Source organism: Syngnathus typhle, linkage group LG1 (assembly GCF_033458585.1).
Source record: "Syngnathus typhle isolate RoL2023-S1 ecotype Sweden linkage group LG1, RoL_Styp_1.0, whole genome shotgun sequence".
In the NCBI taxonomy this organism is placed as follows: domain Eukaryota; kingdom Metazoa; phylum Chordata; class Actinopteri; order Syngnathiformes; family Syngnathidae; genus Syngnathus; species Syngnathus typhle.
In genome coordinates this window covers 18,086,987-18,107,961 of record NC_083738.1, presented here as the reverse complement: position 1 = coordinate 18,107,961, position 20,975 = coordinate 18,086,987, and the positions used below count along the sequence as shown (strand labels likewise).

General features: G+C 41.4%; 2 protein-coding genes and 1 long non-coding RNA gene across 4 annotated transcripts in view; 1 reads left to right on the top strand and 2 right to left on the bottom strand.

Annotated features, from left to right (window-relative positions):
- Window positions 1-2,436: 2,436 nt before the first annotated feature.
- Window positions 2,437-6,148, top strand: si:dkey-27i16.2 (regulator of cell cycle RGCC-like). Of its 2 annotated transcripts, XM_061286701.1 has the most exons (5): window positions 2,437-2,570; window positions 3,292-3,456; window positions 4,460-4,540; window positions 5,066-5,128; window positions 5,542-6,148. In XM_061286701.1, the coding sequence occupies exons 1-5, from the start codon at window positions 2,549-2,551 to the stop codon at window positions 5,547-5,549; spliced, it is 339 nt and encodes a 112-aa protein (XP_061142685.1). In that variant the 5' UTR covers window positions 2,437-2,548; the 3' UTR covers window positions 5,550-6,148. The 2 variants fall into 2 exon arrangements, with proteins under 2 accessions (XP_061142685.1, XP_061142692.1); XM_061286708.1 differs by lacking the exon at window positions 5,542-6,148 and having other exon boundaries at window positions 5,066-5,136.
- On the bottom strand, window positions 5,971-10,004 carry LOC133159592 (uncharacterized). Its single transcript, XR_009715715.1, has 2 exons — window positions 9,817-10,004; window positions 5,971-9,670 (listed from the first exon to the last, which is right to left on the bottom strand). It is a non-coding gene; the product is annotated as an uncharacterized LOC133159592 (long non-coding RNA).
- Window positions 10,005-14,437: 4,433 nt separating this feature from the next.
- nlgn3a (neuroligin 3a) overlaps window positions 14,438-20,975 on the bottom strand; it is a 130,034-nt gene continuing 123,496 nt past the window's right edge. The window contains exon 6 of the mRNA XM_061290504.1: window positions 14,438-16,536. Within this exon, the coding sequence (XP_061146488.1) occupies window positions 15,678-16,536 (859 nt within the window). The 3' untranslated portion in view covers window positions 14,438-15,677. The remainder of the gene's footprint in view (window positions 16,537-20,975) is intronic.

Genomic DNA, 20,975 nt, shown 5'->3' with positions numbered 1-20,975 from the left:
CGGTGCCTGGTTTGTATTTGGGAGAATGCATGTAATGACACCCCAGTGTTTGGTGGGAAGCACTGATGGCTGCTAGCTAACCATTATAACAACAATAGCCGCATCAGCGTTGCCATTGTGGATGTTGTGTAGTGGTCGATAGTCTCTAGTGAGACCATTGAGGCTAAAGAGCTTCTCGGCTCACGCACAGACTTTGAGACTCGGGGTAGTATGTGTGGATTTGAAGCGCTGATCTGAGAGGAGATGGGTCGAAGACAAGATCTCATCATTAACTTCCTTCACTGTGACTATTATACTTGCGGAACTAGATTTACGTTGCTGACTCTCTACGGTTCAGCCTGGAGCAGGTTTATTATAGTTTTCGAAATAGCTAAACTTTTTAATTTAAAAAAAAAAAAAATCGATTTCTTTGATGAGATAAAATCAAAACAAGTGCTTTTAAAAACTACAACTGAAATTTTCAAATGTATCCAACTATTAATAATTATAGCAAAAAAGGTCATACATTATCAGCTTTGTCAATTCATTCCAGAAATGAGCATTAAAATTTATTTTCAACGTATTTATTTTGGTACGTATTACTGTACGGAATTGCAGATTTACTAGACTACTATACTATATTTCATTTAAAAAATAAATGTCAACATGAAATACCTTCCTATAGTGAAAAATCCCAAGATAGTATAACCCTAATCTGAATGCACTTTGTAGGGCTTCCATTGACATTGGTACCATTGGTACCATTTTTGGCTCACTACCAACACAGAAGGGCAGAGGAAAACACTGCAGTCAAATCATCTGTTGACAAACAACGGGATTAGGAAGGACACATGCCAAGGAGAGCAAGAAAACATGTAAAACGTCCACGATTGCTGTCTTTGGTTTACCATATCACATTCCTCTTCTCTGCTACATTGTTATCATGGTATGATGTCACCGTATTTACAAGGATGACTAAAATATCTCCATCCCACTTACACTCCATGATAAAAACACCCAGATTAGTAATGCTACAACCCACAGTGGCTCGCTGAATGTTGCTGTACGGTACAGTAGGCCGATTTATAGTTGGAAACATGGCTATTGATTTTTCTGTGATAACAGAAAACCGCAAGGTCCTTTGTGGGTCACGTGACGTGTTGAAGAATGCATTTATTCTCTTTGCTCTCCTGGAGGAAAACCGCTTCTCGATCCATCTGCTGCTCAATGGTGTTGAAATCCCCGGTGTTGTCTCCATCCGCAAATATTCCTGAGTCATAAACTGGTTCGGATCTGGAAAGTATTAGTGAGCCAGCCAGAATCGCTCACTCCTTTTCTTCCACGTGCACTGTCTGGAAGGCCCGCAAGCAGAAAGTTCAGCTGTGAGAAGTATGTGCAACCCCGCCAAAAGGAAAGCCTGTGCATTTCACTTTTCTCAACTTTGAGTCATGCAATTACTGCGAGCAAACTCCTCTTCGACGGCTGCATCACATCTTAAATATATTTCTATTTTGTGTAAGGTTCACATGAGGTGATTACCAATGCACGGGGATTCTCTACCACACAGTAATGAGACGCCACAAGAAGTTGATATTCGTGGCATTTCTTTTGATTTGACTCTTGACTGACCTGCTGTATTTCAGAGATTCACAATTGCCATGACCTCACGCGCTAGCCTTGTTCCCTAGCAGCAAGAGGAGTGTAAGCGTGGAGGCGGCAAAACATACCTGCGCGGCTCACAATGTCATTTATTACCAGTAATGATCTCAACACAGTCATTGCCCAAGAAGAACCTTTTTTCATGATTATATTTTCCCTCTCTGGATAGCACATTTGATAGGATTAATGTGTCAAATTCAGCAGCGCTCACATGCATTCAGCATTCATCTCATTCGTTATGTTGACACCCTTTGACGGGAGGGCTGGAGTCCATTTCCACTGAGATTGGAATAAGACAAATGAAGTCATTATTAACTGATGCATATAGCGATGTAGAGCAGCAGCAGTAGCAGAAATGCTCAAACAGGAAGTGGTACCTTTTACTGCCAACTAGGGTAAGAATAGTTTCAGATTTTTTTCTACTCAGTTTTATTTCGGCATTTTAAATTTCTCAAAGTATACGGCTGCAATGTCGAGAATATAAGGGACCTAATGATTATAATTTCAGTTTTTAATCCATTGCTATAAATGCTGTAGCCTGAAGCGCTTTGTTACGGCTACAGCTGTTGTGTAAGCACGATATAAAGAACAATATATTGTATTGTAATAAGCACTATAAGTGAAGGGAGGAAATCCTCTGCAAGTATTTCAAAGGAAAAAATATTGAAACCTGAACCAAAGTTGCGTAATAGCCCCTTTCCTGTATGCCTGATTATGTTTGCTTTTCCTACGAGCCTTTCCTGTCATTACTTTCCATATACAGTAGAAGTCAAGATTTCCTCCTCCATGTGTCTGGCTCCTCCTCCCCTTTTCTCAGCTGTATAAGAGAACTACAGTCAGCTCCAGTCAGCCTAGAAACGCCTTGATCCCAGCAGTCTGCTCTTTATTTCGTCCCTAAATTGGCACCACTATGTCCTCAGGAGTGACTTCAGGTGAGTCCAGCGTCTATATGAGCCATTAGTTTTCAAGTGGTGCACTGATGGGGATCAGATAGCCATTTAAGAAGTTTTCAGAGAAGCTATATTTGATGTTTTTAAAACCTATTTCTTGCCCAGTCATATCATATTTGAACTGTTCTACACTTTGACATTTTGCCTAACTCGCGATTGGTTTGATCACGGCTGTAATGTTTCATATTTTCAGATTTTCCACTTTCACTTTTATGTGTGCACCACAGTCACGTGTCATTTTTTTTCTCCCAAAATTAAGCACATATATTTAGATTCTAAATGAATTTGTCAATGTTTTACCATCCTGTTTTCTCCTTTTAAAGTAAATAAGAACTGTGTTTATCCTGCAATTGCACAAAATAACATCTTTTACCACAGCCCACGGCTCACATTCTAACTTTGTTTCACATTTTATTATCAATATCACAATGTTAACAGTTTGGGTGTTTTAACACCACTGAGATGTTTTTCATGCCTTAAAAGCTGTTTATTTGCCCACCTCCACTCCATCCTAACGACATGTATGGGCTCAAGCGGTTATTTCATTCAAATCTCATGAAATTCTCAAGAAATCCTTCTATACGACCCCCAAAACACTATAGGCAATCTTTTCGAAACAACCCTGCTTGCTAATGCTTATAAAAAATATAAAAATAGTTGCAATGAAGTGACTTCATAAAGTGGTGTCATATTTTCCACGCAGACTTTGAGCTGGACCTGCAAGATCTGCTGCAAGAGTTCCAAGATGTGGTGAAAGAGCTGCAGGCCCCCCCTCAAAGTAGCCTACATGCATACCAGCACATGTTGACGGAGGCCAAGAGCCGCACGGCACCAGGGGACGACAGCGGGGTCGAAGACTCTGATTACAGTAAGAAAAATGAGCAACCTCCAAAACCCAATATTAATAAACGTGGGACAAATAATCCTCCACGCTTTTAATTTGCATTGAATGAATGGTACCAAAGGACAACATCCATATACCCCTTGAATATTAATGCCTTTCTGCAGGCATAATAGTCTTTGTGATTCTTTTCTTGCGGTTATGCAAAAACAGACGGTTATAGGACAAAAGAAACAATCGTGCTTTTGCTCCCCTGTGTGATGCATCATTGAATGTGTTTCGACCGCTAGTGTTTAAAAAGAGAGGCCTGTGACAATAAAAATGAAACCTTCACAGTCATTGGATGAACAAGCATTCATTTTGCAGCTTGCAGCATTTCCCGACCGAAAAAAAATGTAAGTTTTAGAAAACAATAGCGTTTGCGGGACCAATGTGATCTCTGTGTGTTTAATTAACGGCGTAATGTTGGCATAAAATAATCAACAATGACTGCGATGCATTTGTGTAGTGAAGTGGGAACCCCCAGGGGGAGTACTAAATGTTCCCTCTTTGTAAATATTGACATATTGAAGGAATGTAGTGGATTATGTAAATGATCACAAGGTTGAATGAACTCAATATTTTGGTATAACAAAATGCAATCACGTGTCATTTGTATTTTAAGACTAAACTAAATGTAATTGTAAATACATAAAAAAACTTTGTAGTCTGCATGTGCCAGGGGTGTGACCATTCCATTTGGTGGAGGCTCCAGATAAAGGTGCCAACGCATGAAATTATTTGTTCCTTTTCAGCCAGTAGCCATTGAGAGGACCTAAAAATATTTTCATTTAGCTTTGGCGTAAATTCTGCACTTTACAGTATATGGTCAATTTATAAATGTGATTAAGACAGGTATTAAAATGACGACTGTATTGAACATTTATTCAATGTCATATTATGAAAAACAGATACAATGACAAACTATTGTATGTTTGTCCCTAATGTTGTGGCCAATGAGTGCGTGATCCTAAAATTGTGTCTCCTGCAGGCAGTGAAACATCTTTGGGCAACAGTTTGAACACCAGCGAGGAGGAGCTGCACACAGCAGGCTTAACACTGCTACAGAAAGGTACTGAAGGTGTCCTTCAGCGTATGCATATCACCATTCCGATCACAGTTGTTCTTGCTGTTTTTTTTTTTTTTTTTTTTTACACAACAGCTTCCGTCTGTGGTTGCCGTGTCTCCTGCAGGGCTTTTTGTGTCATGTCACAGCGCTTCATCTTGTATCGGTGCAAATGCAGTTGTATTGGGTCGCATACGCAGCGAGGACAGTTACATATCAATGGGAATAAACAAGGGTGACCCGCAGGGACCGCTTACTCTATTCCACGTCAGAAAGTTATGCGGAGAGATCCCTGTGGGAGGTTGCGAGCTGTCAAGTTTTTGGGCCCAACTTTAACTCTGTTTGTAGACAAAAACTGGAATATTTTCCTTGTCTAAAAGCAGTTCATCAGATATTCTCTTACTTCACAGCAGTTGTTCCAATGGAAATACCAAAGAAATGAGCCGTGCTTCAAAATCTTTCCATTGCTCTTTGTTTTTTTTTGTTTTTTTCTTCTTTCTAATTCCTTTTCTCGCTGTCCTCTTTTTGCAGCCAAGCTGGGAGACACAAGGGAGCTGGAGAGCTTCATTGATGTGTTGGACCGGGAACTTGCTGGTGTGTAGTTAAGGAAATTAGAGCTTCTATCACTCAATCTTTTCTTTTCTTATTTTTCACTGACACACTTACACACTACACACCACAGTAGTAGTGTACATATCACATACATAGTGTCCCATCCTCCGTCTTGGCATCACCGAGCACCTCTTATAGGTCTGATTTGCTAACATACGTGTAACAGCCAGTAAATTGTGTGTTCAAGGTGTAAAAGTGGTGTGGACAGAGGACATTTCATAAATATGCTTTGAATCATATCAATCAATAATGATGACACTATCATCATACAATAATTCACATTACAAATAAATCATTACACACTTTGAACTTCAAAAGACTGGTTTTAGTTTCTGTGAGATGCCCCTCTCCTCATCTGCCCCCTGAGCATCATTCTCATCTCTTTTCTATCACAGAGATGTGAAAATGCCCGTCGAGGGGCAGAGAAAACAGGCTGCAGGGAGGCAACACGGCCGACTGCCGCCGAGCAGACGGACGGACGGATATACAGCAAAGCTCATCGGAGGGAGCCAGCCCTGCCCTCGCTGCTTTAGGGGAAAAGGTTAAGATTGGAATTAAAAGGGCGTTTCATCGTTAAAAAGAAAAAGCACAAGACCCCCTGACGATGCTGCGTCCTTGTCCAGAAGACGACGAGCCTGCAGTGTCATCTCCAAGATGTGTGACATATTCCCAAATCTCGATAAAACCTCCATCTGTCCGATTTAAGAAGCCTGCCTCCAGTCCTCTGAATATGTTGATGCCTCATTTGAAATTCCCAACTGTACTAAACCAGGAATTCGCTTCGATTCCTTTGGCATCCTTTGTTGTTGTTTTTTGGAAGGAGGCTTTGTGTAGCAAAACTATGCAGCACTTTAGTTTAACTTTAAGTCTCTGCTGTGTAATATCAAAATGTCATTTATATTCTGTTGTTTCACTGTACAGTTCTTGTTATTGCTTTGTTTTGTATCAAATGTCATGAAGTTGAGTGCATGCAGTGGATACATAAAAGACCATTTGCTTGCAGTCTTTGCCTTTTTATGCCCTTTATGTTGATGGAAACCAAATCCAAAGTAGGTTTATAAGAGACAGGGTGACATTTGCTGGCCATATTTGACTTTCAACACAAACATTTCAAACGTATACTTGACAAGAAACAATGTGGCTTCACCTTTGGTGCCGTGTGACTTTTGCCGCCGTGTATTATAACAGAGCCGATGTCTGATGTCTGCTCAAGCATTCTTCATTGTGTACACTGTAACTTTGCTTCCTGTATGCGTGCTCTGATCGTGCTTTGAGTTTCACTTCTGCCAACACATGAGGAAAGACACAAATTTAGCTCAGACACGCAGCCAAGACAGCTTGAAAGGGAAGTGCGTCAAAGGCACCGCAGAACAACAATGCATGTTTTAACTTTGTTCCAAAACTGATGTAGGTTGCGACCGCCTCTCCAACTCTGGAGACAGAATATTCTTATGACATTGTAAGGTTTGTTTAGAAAAGAAAAAAATCTGTAATGAAAGGTTTGTAGTTGAAACTCCTTTTTTTAATAGTCAAATTTTCACCATCATAAAATTTTATCAAATGTACGAGCAATGTTTCAAATAAAATATTAAGTGTAGAAGAAGCATACTACTTTGAACATCCGTTAAACCAGGGGGGTCACCAAGTCCGGTCTTCCAGGGCACCTATCCACCGTGTTTTTGACGTGTCCCTCGTTCTGAATTAACTCAAATGGATTACTAATTGTACTTTAGCCAAAATTATATTAAAGTCCAAAAAATCTTGATCACCATTGCATGTATGTAGCGCATTAACTACACCATACTGTCAAGCCTGGAAGACATGGTGACGTGGACATCAATGAATTAACTTAGGTAAAGGTTTTCCATTTTAGCTTCAAATAACTTTCCTAAACCCTCACGATCCCTCGCCGTACTCTGGCCAACGGCAAAACCCATGGTGTTCTTTTGGACCAATTTTAAATCCATCTGCTTGCGTTGTGCCAGCTGCTAGCTAGCCCTAAGCCCTAGTCTGTTTGTTTTCATCTCCTGCCATTGAAGTTTGTGTTTTGGCCTGACCTGTTCTGACTTGAATGCAAAAAGTGAGATTCGGTGTTTCCCTCACCACCGATTGGTGCACAGCCCTAATATTCATAAAATGTAACTAGATGAAACAACACCAATCTTTTTAAAAAAAATAAGAGATGAAACAATGGAAAATCCTCTGACTAAGGATCCTTCACTTAGTCACAGTGACAGATTTTTTATTATTTTTTTGCTTCTCAATGTTCAAACGAGAGCTGTCTGCTGAAAGCCGTCACACACGCCATGAGCTGACTGACAGATTTGCTTGTGCGGAACTACTTGTTGAAATGGCGCCAGTGGCCAGTGGAAGGAGGGCTGCTTATTTAAGATACTCTCCCTCACTGTTTGTCTTATTAACAGCCATTCGCTTCACAGACTTTGCCTCCTCTCTGAACTCTGTCTCAATATTTTACCGACACTGAATGAGACAGAAGCCAGAGCTGATTGGTGAAAGGGATGAAGAAAATGTAGTCATGGAGAAAAACAATTATATATTTGTCATGATAATGTCTTTCTTCCTGTTCTTCTTAAATAGCACTAATGTAGCTAAACGGTCACACTTCTTTAAGCAGTGTTTCTGTGCTTAGTTGGAATTTATTTTTTAACAGACCATTTAGCATGGCGAGGATTCTGCCTGGATGTTACCTCACCAACAAATGTAACATGGTCTCTTAGAGGGTTGACACTGCCCAGCAATTCAATGCGATTAAAAAATAAAACCTCTTCCAAATGCTTCAAAAGTCAATTGCTTAGAAAGAACACCATCAAGGGACCTGTTACAGTCTAAATGTACGACATATGTAATAAAGTTTCATTCATTCATTAGGCCCAAAATGACACATGATAGTGGAACTTAATGAAAGTGGTGGACTTAGTAATCCTATGATAACTACAAGCCATTCACATGGTGGTAACTACAATTCCATGCATTAAATAAATAAATAACCTAAAATATGATAAACCTATAAACAATAATAGGACCAGTAATATAAATGCAGATCATACAATAAAGCATATCCAGCTACATAAAAGTCTTGAGTGTTCCTAATGACATGTCCAGTGAATCTAGTCAATTCCCAGCTGTTAACTATGCAGCATGAGCCTTTACTCTTGAGTCTTGACTCTGAGTCTGATGTAACATCTCATCTTGCGGAATGGCAACACTGATTGTTTATCTGCTGATTATAATGTGTCTAGAATTTGATTGGCAGACCCTGACTAGAAGAGGTCACCACGTCAGCCACTCATCTTGTTTAGAGACCGCCTCGAGTAAATGATGAAGGAACTGAGTTCATCAGTGGATAAATGAAAATGAATTGATGCTATGATGAGACCGGAGACTACGGCTCCAGACGCTGAATGGTCCTGAGAGATGAAGGTATAATTCTTGTATCACGCTTTAGCCCTCGCTCCTTTCACCTGTGGACTCAGCCATCTTGGTAAATAATGTCACACGGACTTAAAATCTGCACGTACGTTGATGGTTAGTTGGGAGCAAGTTAGCAACCTAATGAAGATGTAATTGAGTACAGCAGAGAGGAGACACTTATTATCAGACGAGGAGTAAATGAAGTCCAGATACGGCCTGCGCTGTGGGCCTATTGTGTCCGCACAGCACACACACAAGTACACACACATTGATTTTCACTGGTGCCTGAGAGGACTTACACACCCAAAATAGCAAGAGGGAGTTAAAACACTAAAATGTGCATAATTTACCATGGCAGCAAAATGTTCTCAATGAGCTTTTTATAGACTATTGTGACACAGCAGCAAACACGATGCTCTGACCCACAGCAGAACAAATGGCTGATCCAAGTTGCAAATTGTCTGACTGTCGCCTCAGCATCCACCACAAATAACACTGGTGGTTGGAAGACTTGTTATGAAATCAAGAGACACATAACCACGATGTTCCCGTCTAATGAATGCTCTTCCTTTGTGACCGCATGATCTTTCTTCTCTGGATGTTGCTAAAGCCATCAGTTAGGGCATAGAGTATCTCATCTTTCATGGATGACATAACATTTCAACATGGGGAAATGGAATCGATTGTTCCATCTGCTCCTTTGTCAAACTCAAATGACAAAACACATGGTGGTAATTGGTGCTGCAAAATAACAGGAATTTTCCTCAATTGGAAACTCCCCATGGGAAAATAAGGTAGGATCATTCATTTCAGGTTAGTCCAAAACTTAAATGCCATGCATCATTAACGTGTAACCTCCTGTTCAGGGTCGTGGGTTTATGGACTAGTTCTGGCTCGAAGGTGAGTGGGGGCAACTCCGATCCTTGAGGGGAACATTCCTGATCATTTGAATCGGGTGTGGGGGAGGCAGGTGATTTGGAAGAGGGAGAAATCCAAAATCCCGATCCTCCACGACCACAGTTGATCATCCCTGGTCTAAAGGATCATTTCACCATCGGTGAGTGGGAACTGAACATCTGACTATTGTCCTACCTGCACAAAAGTCAGATGAGTGAAACACAACAAATAAACCAATATTCAAAGACAGACATCTTTTATTAAAATTATATAATATTTAGGATCTAATGGTCGAATGATTGGTCAGCTGCTATGGTGGTGGGATAGAAACTTTCACCTACTTCAGATGTTTGTAGCCGCTCTCACATTCATAAATGCAAATTCCACCGATGACCCGGCGTTTCCTGTTTTGCTCTCACACTGTCCAGACTTCATTGTATGCAACAGGAAAGCAGCGTACTCCTTGAAAAATGTGAGTCACGCAGCTTTCCGTGCACTCCGACTGTGCCGTTACGTCACTGCTAAGTGTGCGGGGATTTCACTCCACTCTTCCTTTTTTCGACCAAACCGACCATTTACTTGAAATGGTCTACTTGCCATGAAAAACGTTTTTGTGTAAATAATCCTCATTTATTTTATTTTATTTTAAGCTGTTTGTAGCATACAAACATTTCACAGTCAGAACATGATTTAATTTCAGTGGAATGTCTTGAATGTCTGAGGTCTAAGTTCTTTACTGTAAACCTTTATCATTAAGATAATATCACTATCATCATTGTTTTTGGATCTAGTCTGTGATGTGAAAAACTGTCAACTGAATAATAATGAGGATAACGGAAGACACATCGAAATTGTGTGTTGCCGTGTCCAATGAGCAAACTACCTGCCATCTAAAATGGGAAGGAGGCATTAGTGGGCTGCCATCTGATGGTGAACTCCAGCTGATGCAGATGGAAAGAAAAGAGACGGGCCTCGGAAGGCCATGAACGACCAGCCACGAAGCAACTAGATCATGTTTTGAAATACGAACGCTGTTAGAGACAACAATAAATAACCACAAGTCTGTAAAGCTTGCTGTGAAACTCCTCATCAGAGCAGAAACAAGCGCCAGGAGGAACGAGGTGTCACACGCTGTAGAGGTTTTACGGTACACCGTACAGGACAGATAAGAGTGCAGGGGGATCAAACGCACTTGTTTCCTACTTTGTTATTTGCCTCTTGCACACCCTGGGAGCATACAGTCTTAGCAGCCTCCACTATCTCCAGACCATACATCTGAAAGATCATTATGTAGGCGGCAGGCAGTTTTAAGACAAGGGCTGGTGGGCCCGTTTAAATAGATGTTCTTTAGCTCTTCCATATATAAAGCAACCATATCGTTGGCGCTTTTAATGACCAGGACTTGATTTAAAATGTACACCTGCGGGTCAGAAGAAAAAGCCCAAGTTAAAATATAAACCAAGATGCTTTTTCCAATTTAGTTTAAGAGTGCATGGGATTAGGCCTTTTCCTCTGTATTACACAAAGCAACAATCATTAAAAAAAAAAAAAAAGACAACGTAAAACACCACCGGGTGTTATATTGTATACATTCATAATGATTACAGTGCAGTTTTGTTCCTGTCATGCCTTGCTGTTCTTGTTTAACTTTGTGGTACAGTGTCTGAGTCTCCAAGAAAATAGTACAGTGATGACAGTATTCCACATCTTATTGTTAATTAGTGTATGAATGCATAAGCTCATTAAATTCTGCTAGACAGGTGACCTTGCAACATGTGATGTGACCAGAAAAGAAGCTGAGCATGCTGCCACTTTTGTTTGTTGTGAAAATGCAACCTTAAACCTTGTTAGACTTGCTAATTAGGTGATAATGTTTTACTTGGTATGTTCATTATAATGAAACCTGGAATTAACTAACAGTATTTCAATTCAGTTCTCGTTTCAGTTTTCCGTTTCTAGTATGTGTTCATACAACTTTTTTTTTTTTTTTATTAGTATGAAAGCCTGTGCTACTCTTTGCCTGTGCCGAAGCAAATCTAGCACCATGAATTATTTGTGTGTGTTTGTGTGTGTGAATGCAAGATTTGTTGATAATGAAAACAAGATCAAACTTGCGAGGTTCAAAAAAAGGAGGACTTTTTTTTTTAGAAGAATTGATCATCGCAGAGGTGGTTCTTTTTGAAAAGATGAAAATATACAACAATCAGCTTTGAAAATAGAAGACGTATTCATTAAATCCACGGAAAATTTATAAGCATGTTTCTGCAGTGTGTATCATTCTTGCAGATTTTTATATCAATTAATAAAAGAAATACAGGAAGTCCTTAATGACAATGCTCATTACAACACTGTAAAAGCAACATGAATCACATTGGAAAAAGGAAGCAGCAAAACAGAACATTTGAATCATTGCCAACACCCTTGGCCATAACTGTATTTCTCTGTAACTCCCTTATATAGGAAAAACTGATCTTGAAACAGAGAGGGAAAGAGCCTACGCACGCACGCACACACACACACACGCACACACACACACTTGACTATCCCAACGGGAAGCATGCTGTAATTTGGCACATTTATTGACCATTTCCAAGACTGACTTTGTCTTCGGCAGCATGAAAGCCCACCAGGGTCTTTTTTCAACTGAGCCTTGACTGATGTCCCACTCAGTCAAGTGCAAAGAAATCTCCACTGTGGAAGTGGCTTATTTTTCTGACTACAGTGGTTCTAGTCATAGCAAGTTTGGGATAATTTCACCGGGCTTTCTGATGACCCGATTCTCCTCTTGTTGCAGTTCATCTTCATTGGTCCAACAGATATAATGATAAGTAGCCTTTTAACAAGCACACACATCCTCCTAAAAAGTGTCCACAGAGTCCGGGTCCGTCGAGCCAATCGTCTGTGACATCTGCTCTGCTGCTGCAGCATATGGGAGAAGTAATGGCAAAAACATGTTGCCCTCCCATGACATTTGCTTCCCTTTGATAGTTCACTTGAAGCTTCACCACTCAATTTTAGCCCAGTGCCCGTGTGAGTGTGCGTGCGTGCGTGTGTGTGTGTGACCTCCGTTATGCAGACAGATCAGAAGTGGGGCGGCATAATTTAAAAAAATAACTCAGATGGGTGTAGCCATCTACCGTAAGATCCATGTATTTGTACATTACAATTCCAATGATTTAGTCTTTATAATACACTGAGAATACTATTTTTAGATATACTAACTGAAGTATATTTTTTAATTCTTAAGAGATTTCACAAAAATATCAGTCATAGGGTTGCAGTATGGCTCTTCAGCATGTGCGAAGCTAAAGCATTTGCAAGCGTGCTAACTCAAGTTTCTTTATAAACTAGAATCAATTTTCTCAAGGTAATATAAACATCTGGTGATGTTACTTTGCCCAAATACTTGACAGGCCCTTGAAGGAGGGTATTCTCGGTAAAATAATGTAATTCCTAAAAAATAATATAATATATTGATTTGAACTATAATAATTTTAAATATATAAATAAACTTGCCCAAATACTTTGGAACCTACTGGTAAATTTTGTCACTCCGCAAAATGAAAGAAAAACAGGTCTGTAATGATCTACCTAATTCATTCAATTTTAAATACAGATTTAATTTGGCCTGCCACACTCCCAGTGGCTGCCAGCAGTAAATGCACCCTTGGTACTATGCCCATTGACTTGAATGGGGGGGGTTTGCCTGCAGCTGGTAGCATGGCCATTGACTTGTGTATTTTTTGCAAGACAAAGTAACTTAAATTTATACCATGTGCAATCTGTATTGGAGTTGAGATGCAGGTGGCAAACTGCTACATCATTAAAGCATTACTCTTAATAATGTTTCAGCAGGTAGACTCCATCTGTGTATTTTTCCCTCTTTGCTTATTGAAGGAGGTGTGACCCATATAAGGCAGGATAAGAATACACAAGATGACTCATAGAGATCAACCCATAAGCATCTCCCCTCACATAACCCTTCTGTCTTTCTGCACCGAGCAGGATTTGTGATGATCTGACCAGATTGGGATTTTCGCTCCGCTGCCCTCCAATTGCAAAGTCAAGGTTTTAATAGAATAATGTTGAAGTACCAAAAAAACTGAACTTTCAAGCGGTCAGATTGTGTTCTTGCTCTTTTTAGACATTTAATTTGCGCTTTGCCATGACGCTTAATGAAAATTGGCGGTTTAAATGTCAGAGTCAATAGGTTTTCTTGCTGAATAATGACAAATTAAAAGATGCAATGTGAGGACGCGCATCAATCGCCTAATCGCTGTAGCACTACTTTGCATGAATTACAGTAAAATGTAGTTATGCACACAGGCCTCAAGCCGTTAGCCCGTTTCTCAAAGGTTTCAGCAGAGAGAGGGACGAGGGCGGGGGGGGGGGGGGGGGGGGCGAGAGAGCAGCGAGGCAGGGAGAAAGAGATGGGAAGAGAGGAAGAGAGGATGAGGGAGGTACAGCGAGAATGTCCCGAGGCTGAGCCTTGCTCTTGCTGTGAGAATATTTCTCCTTATACTCATTCAAGTGGAAATTATAGCAAGTCCTAAAAAAGAGACAATCCAAATGACAAAAGTGTGAAACTTTCTATTCCTTTTTTTTTTACTGTTTTAATTTGGTACATGGCACAATCAGCATGTATGCATCTGGTATACATAAATAAATATTAAATATTTCATACATAAATATACATATAGAGCTCTTACAAAGACACCTTGAACTGTTGTTGGCGAGGGATGTTCATCCTGGAATTATTTGTGTTGGTGCTTTTATGTTTCTCTTTGCAAGTGGGAATGATATCTTCATCGAAGCCCTATACATATATGTATGTATGCCCATATTTATATATATATATATATTGAAAGAAATACAAGTGTGCACTGATGAAGGTTCTCTCAGTGCAAACAGGCCACTGTCTGCTGTTGTTGAAGAGGAAGTCTTACAAAGTCCACACGCCAGTTAGTTCAGTTGTTTCTTTAAGCTATCTTTTTTTCTCTTACATGTAAAATAATAGATTCATTTTATCATCTTTAAGCAAAATTAGACATATAGAACTTTAAAAAATGAAAGAAAACAAAAAACAAAGTGCTATTTCGCGTAGACGGACACCAAGAGACGCAGCAGAAACATTACTGGTGGTCAACGCAAATCAACATGGAAAAAGTGTTCCGCCTTGACCCCCTTCCCCACCTCCCCCTGACAAAAAGCACACTGTACAACCTACTCAAAATAATAATAATTCAAAAAAATAGTGGACACTCACGTGATCACTCACCTTACATGTTCCTAGCAGAACACTCTTAGTACACTGCACACGAGCAGCATGTGTAGATGCACACTTGGTTGAGATCAGATCAGATCAGATAGCTTAACGGGTCCATTGGCTGAAAAAGATGCACTTTCTTAACAAAAACAATCACAGTAACAAAGCATTTGTCTCCCAGCCAGAGCTGTCCTTGGCAAACCCTTTGACGCAAACTAATTTAAAAAAGATGAAACCATTCATGTTGTGCTGCAAACAGGAGCAAAAACCAACAACAACAAAAAAGATGCCCGAATTGGGATTTAAAATCTCTACATCTGCAAATTCACTAATTTCCCATCCCGGTGTCAGTCTTTCTGCCGTACTCCTCTTGTTATAGTCTCTTGGAACAGAAATTGCGACAAAAAACAAACAAAGAACAAGCTTTGTAAGGCATTGAAATCAAAAGAAAGATGCAATTAAAAGCATGATGCGAATGTCGACATAGAGGCCATTGTTCTTCATGTGTCTACCCCAGGAGGAAGGAGGACCGGGAAATTAAAAAGCACTTTTGTTTGTTTTTGTTATGAATTCAAGAAAAAAAAAAACATCAGTGGCTATTTTCTTAGTCCGCTTAAAAGGCTTTTGAAATGATGATTTTTTTTTTTCTTTTAGAAAAAAAAGGACACAACACAAAAAAGAGCCCCTCCCCTGATGAAGAGGAGGGAAGCAGTTTGATTTTGGCAGCACTGCACAACTTGACATCCATAGAGAGCTCCGAAGCAATTCTGCTCGTAGTAAAAGTCTCGTTAAATCTCTTCACGTTTTAATCTGCCCTACCCCCACTATCGCTGCGGTATTTATAAAACACAATCCTCCTCTCCGTTTTGTTGAATCCTTTGCACCTCCTCCATCAGCACTGCCGCCCGTCGCCACCCTCGTCCGGCCTCCTTAAAGCTATACGCGCGTGGTGGAGTGGGAATGCGGCAGCCCGGTGGAGTTGAATCCCGTCGTGAAGGTGTTGTAAGGGTGCAGGTTGGGCATGCCCACCAGGGAGTTGGGGATCATGGTAATGGTGTTGGGCGTCATGAGGGGAATGTCGTCGGGAGAGCGCCGCAGGGTGAGCGTGTAGTCGGGCAGCGAGGCCAAGCGCAGCGCCCCCTCATTGCTGTTGCCTGCCTCGCACTCGTGGTGCGTCTGGTTCATCTGCAGCGACATGATCTCCTCTTCGGGTGCGTGGTGGCCGATGTCGTTGGAGGTGGTCTGGCGCTGTGGGCTGGGCTGGCCGTGGCCAGACTCCTGCCGCCGCTTGTCCTTGCGATAGTAGAGGGCGGCGAAGGCCAGGACGTTGAGGAAGAGCAGCGAGGCCCCCACCGCGATGGTGACGCTGAGCTCCGTGGAGTAATCCCGAGGGTTCTCCACCACTAGAGGCCCGGACTCCTTGTCGTTGCTCCAGGAGTCTTTGTCTTCGCTGTTGTAGGCCGGCGACATGGGGGGCCGCTTGGTGTTGAAAGGCCAGGTGGTCTTCCCGTTGGGCCGCTTGGTGGAGAGGGTGTTCTGCGTGGTGTCCGGCGCGGGCACTTTGGTGGTGGTGGAGGTGTAGTGGAACATGTCGTGGAGATTGTACAGATGGGGCACCAGGTGCTTCCAGAAGGCCACTTTAGTGGCTCGGTAGTGGTCGCGCACCCGAGGCTTGAGGCCGATGTGAAGGTACAACTGGTCCTGGGGGTTGTACTTGGACCAAGCCACTTCCTCGAAACGGTTGGCCTTTGTATGGATAAACTTTGTGTCCTGGGGAACCGGTTTGTTGGGATCTCTGCGGAGAAGACATGCAAAAGAATGTGTTGAGTGTTTAGACATCAGTTCATTGACCTTTGTTGCACCTCTTTCAGTACCGATCACAGCAGAAAAGGGAAGGAATCTTTCTCCTTTTTGGGAACAATTCTGCTTTCTATATGATCATTTGACATTCATGGCCTAGAACTGTAATTTAGAAAAATATTGAGACATTACTTTTGTGGTAACGTACTACACAATGATAGACACTGCATGTGTTTCACCAAACGAACAGTGTTGCACAAATGAAAGTCAGTCATCTATCCCTGTACGGCCATATAGCCATGGAGAAAGAATAAGAGACTGACATGCTTTTCTTCAATTTCTGTTTCATTTTAACGTCTGGTGCCACTAAAAGTGTAGCAAGTGACGAAGTGGCACGAAGGAGAACATGAAATGCCTAAAATCACCATTTTGGGCAGTCCAATGCTGTTGTTATCAATGTAAGAACCCCTGTAAAGTGCTTTTGATTATTACCTAGAAAATCTTTGGAAAATGTCTCGACCAACGTTTGAATTCAACTCTTATGAGCCGTTTTGGTTGTCATTGATAGATTGTACCTTTAGTTGGACTCAGCATTCAAAAGGAACCAGAAACCGTGTTCACTTCCTGACTTGAATGTGCATAAATTCAGTTGAAAATCCTCATTCCCATTTAAAGAGTAAAATGGAAAGAGTCAGGATTAAAGCAATTTATGATGCTGGATGGTCTCTGAGACAAGCAGGTGGTGGTCAAGTCAAGTCCAATATATTTATGTCCCCCTTAATTACAATTACTTAATTAAGAGTCCCGAAGGGCATCACACGCCCACGGTTACTAAAGATTAACTGGTCGAATGCAGCAAATTATTTTTGTGATCTATTTATGGTTGAGTCTAATTATCTTATTGAGTTAATTATTTCCTAAACTTCTGTTTTGATTTCTACGATGCCGAATAATGCGGTCTGGAAGAGATTACCATGCACAAACTTGACACAATGAACTGACCATCAGTTCCACAATTTGCTGACTTATAAATGATGTCCACCCCTAGTTTAAAAAAATTCATAATTAATTTAAATAGTGAGAAGAGGCATATACAAACACTTCCCAAAAAGCACATTGGCTTGATTTGTGGACTTGAAAGAGATTCAGTTCATCGATCCGCTAACAGCAGAGCAGACTGCAGTTTTTAATTGGACTTTCCTGGAAAGGATGCTGTCCAAGCTCAACTTGTTCCACTGAACCACCTTCCCGCAGTCCAATCCTCAAAACCACACACAGGCCTTTTTGCCCAAGCACAAGATCTCAATGTCTCTCGGCAGACTGCGCCTCGGTCAGTTTGTCCCTAAACCCTCGCTCCACCCGCCTCCTCGTCTCCCTCCCCAGATGTTGCTCTTAATTCGGTTCGGATGCAGTCTTGCCACAAAAACCAGGGCAGGAGCTTTTTAAGTAAACACAAATGAATAAGTCAGCAGGCTTTAGGGCGCACGTCAGGAGGCATCTTGTTGTTGATAATCCGACACTGGTGGAGCCCTTCTGCTAATTGCTCAGGGAAGCCAGCGCAGTGTGCATTGGCATCTAGTGAACCGATGTAAAGTGGACCATATTAATCAAGACACTGAGCGGGAACTGGTCAACCCCCTGTGTGTGTGTGTGAGTGTGTGTAAAGATCAAAAGACGGTAAGCTGTCTTTTTTGATGCAGTACTATGTTTGCGCCAAAGAGTTCACTGTTCCCCTTTTTGACATTTCCTATATTTTTTTGTGAAACGACTGAACCAATGATCATATAGCAATCTCCCACAATAAAACCCAATCTTTATTCCTGGAAAGTTTCACGAATAGAAGTTTCACAGAAACCATTGTAGCCTCTGCAAACAGAATAGAGCTGAAAAAGAATGCAGCAGCCTTGAAAACACAACAATGGCTGGAGTCCCAGAGGTTGAAAGGAAGCAAGAAGTCGTGTGACATTTCTTCAAATGTCATGAAATATTCCTTTGCGGATTTGATTGCCGTGTCAGCGGCACGCCAAGTTCAAATTTATTCTGGGATTGAGGGATGCGCTGGTCACAGTGTATTTTTGTGTTTTGGAAATGTTCAAACAAGAGAATTAAAAACCTCGCCAGAAGAATCCAACCCTTGGTTGGTTTTTTTTTCTGTAAATTTTTCTTTTTCAGGTCAGTACTTCTGGGAGAGGTGAATAGGAGAGCAAGAGCGAGAGAGAGAAAGAGCGAGAGCGTGCGAGAGAGAGAGAGAGAGAGAGAGAGAGAGAGAGAGAGAGAGAGAGAGAGAGAGAGAGAGAGAGAGAGAGAGAGAGAGAGAGAGAGAGAGAATGAGTGGTAAAACAAATTGAAATGGCTAAAGCTGAATCCCTGGACCTGGGCCCGTGTCGGCAGAGCAGCCTGTAAATAACCACTTTTATTAGGCCCGTAATGATCCCCAATGAATATTGACAGGCAGACTATGATGACTTTGTAGCTGAATATCAGTAATTAAGTTTCAAAGGAGCGGCTGGTGGAGGTAAGGTCATATTGATCTCCCAGTGCACAACATGCCAGAGAACAGGACGTCAATGGAGACGTGTTCATTTGCAGCTTGCCAACCTCACGCACGCACACACATGCAAATCATGTTCCACACACGCGCATGACAACAATGACGGAGGGGGTCAGAGCAATCTGAGTTAATGGGTATTCCGGCCACTTCCATATACGCTACGAAAGCTCTCATCTTGGCTGGGTCAATTTGGTGAATTGTGATAACAAAAAGATCTAAAAGGTACTCGGCTAAATCTCACAAAGCAATCTGTGCGCGCAGGGAGCGGGTTTCGATAGAGTGCTCGATGTCGTGTCAAAATAGCTGCTCCGGCTGAAAAGGAATGGAATGAAAAGGAAACACAAAGAAATCGATTTGGAGTATATGGAGAAATTGACTTGCAAGAACAACTCGTTGACTGATCAAACCTACAGAACGTTCGGGTAATTCCTACCATTGCAAATTTCGGCAATTTGAACACTGATGAACAACTTGCTGACTATGTGGACAAGGAACCTGCAGAAGTCAGAAAGAATGACTGTGAACCTGTGACCTTAACACTTGACCTTGATTTTGACCAGACCTTTTGTAAGTAGTATTATCTTCTTACACACACACACCCACCCCCCACACACGCACACACACACACGCACGCACGCACACTCACACACATATACACACGTACACACACAAACACGGGTTAAAAACATGCTGGACTATTTTCCTAACACACACACAGCGATAGCTTTTGAGCCGGTTGGGGTCATTAGTTTGATCAAATAAATTGGGTTGAAGATTGGATTTGGATGGGATGGCTGAGCTGAAGGTGGTTGCTATTTGTGTAGGGAAGTTGAAGTAGATTTGATGTAACATTCTTTGCAATTGTTATTGGCAGTAATACTGCTTATTTTCAACACTAGGTTTAAAAACACGATCAGGACACCACACTTGCCCACTCTTGGAAAATGGCTGGGTTGCACGTGGGTGTGGGGGCATCTGGTGTAAAATTGGCAACATTGCAATATTTTTAACCAGAGCTATAGATAACCTGGTACTCCTTTTGGTAGTATTAGTATGGGTAGTCTTTTTGCCTTGTTGGATCAAAATGTTGACCCGATGATTCTCAACCCAATGTTCAGGGTTTGAAAGAGCATTGGCTTCCTCCGTTTTGGACTGTGTTAGCTAGGTCACCCAATTTGGGTTACTCTGACCTAGAAGTTTTAAGAGTGTATCATGTATGGCATCATTAACAACTTTACCATTAGAGACTTATGCATTGACGAATGGATGGATCAATAGATGGACTGACTCACTATAGGAATGTTTTTGAGCTTTATTTCACTTCATGATGCCAATAGTTTTCTTTTGTTGTCTGATTATCTTCTAATCAAACAAGTTACTCATGATTTTGCACAATATTGTGTAACGCTGTTGAAAACCCAGCGGCTGCCAAGCTTTTTTTGGATTCATTAGAAGGAACAACACTGAGCTCACTGCATGAGTTGGGTTCGACAGCAGACGGCTCATTGTGAGGCATATTTACAATTAAACGATTAATCAAGTATATTTATCGACATTGGCCTAATTTGACGTTTATGGTTTTGTTAAGCCCTAAGGAGCACCTCACCCTTCCACATGAGCGTACGACATGCGTGCTGTCAAACCTCCCCCTTAATCTAGATGGACGTTGGAGCAGTGGAGAGACTCCAGGCTCTGGAGAAAGATTATTACACCCATAAAAAAAAGTGTTTTAATGGCCTTTCACATCCCTTGCGATGTGTTCATATGCTTGTGGTACCATAAAGCACCTCCTGGTTCTCTCCATGACCTGCTGACCCACAATGACCTCGGCCAGTCATGCGTGTTAAAGCGTTCTCATGTGTTAATATTCATGATTGACTGGG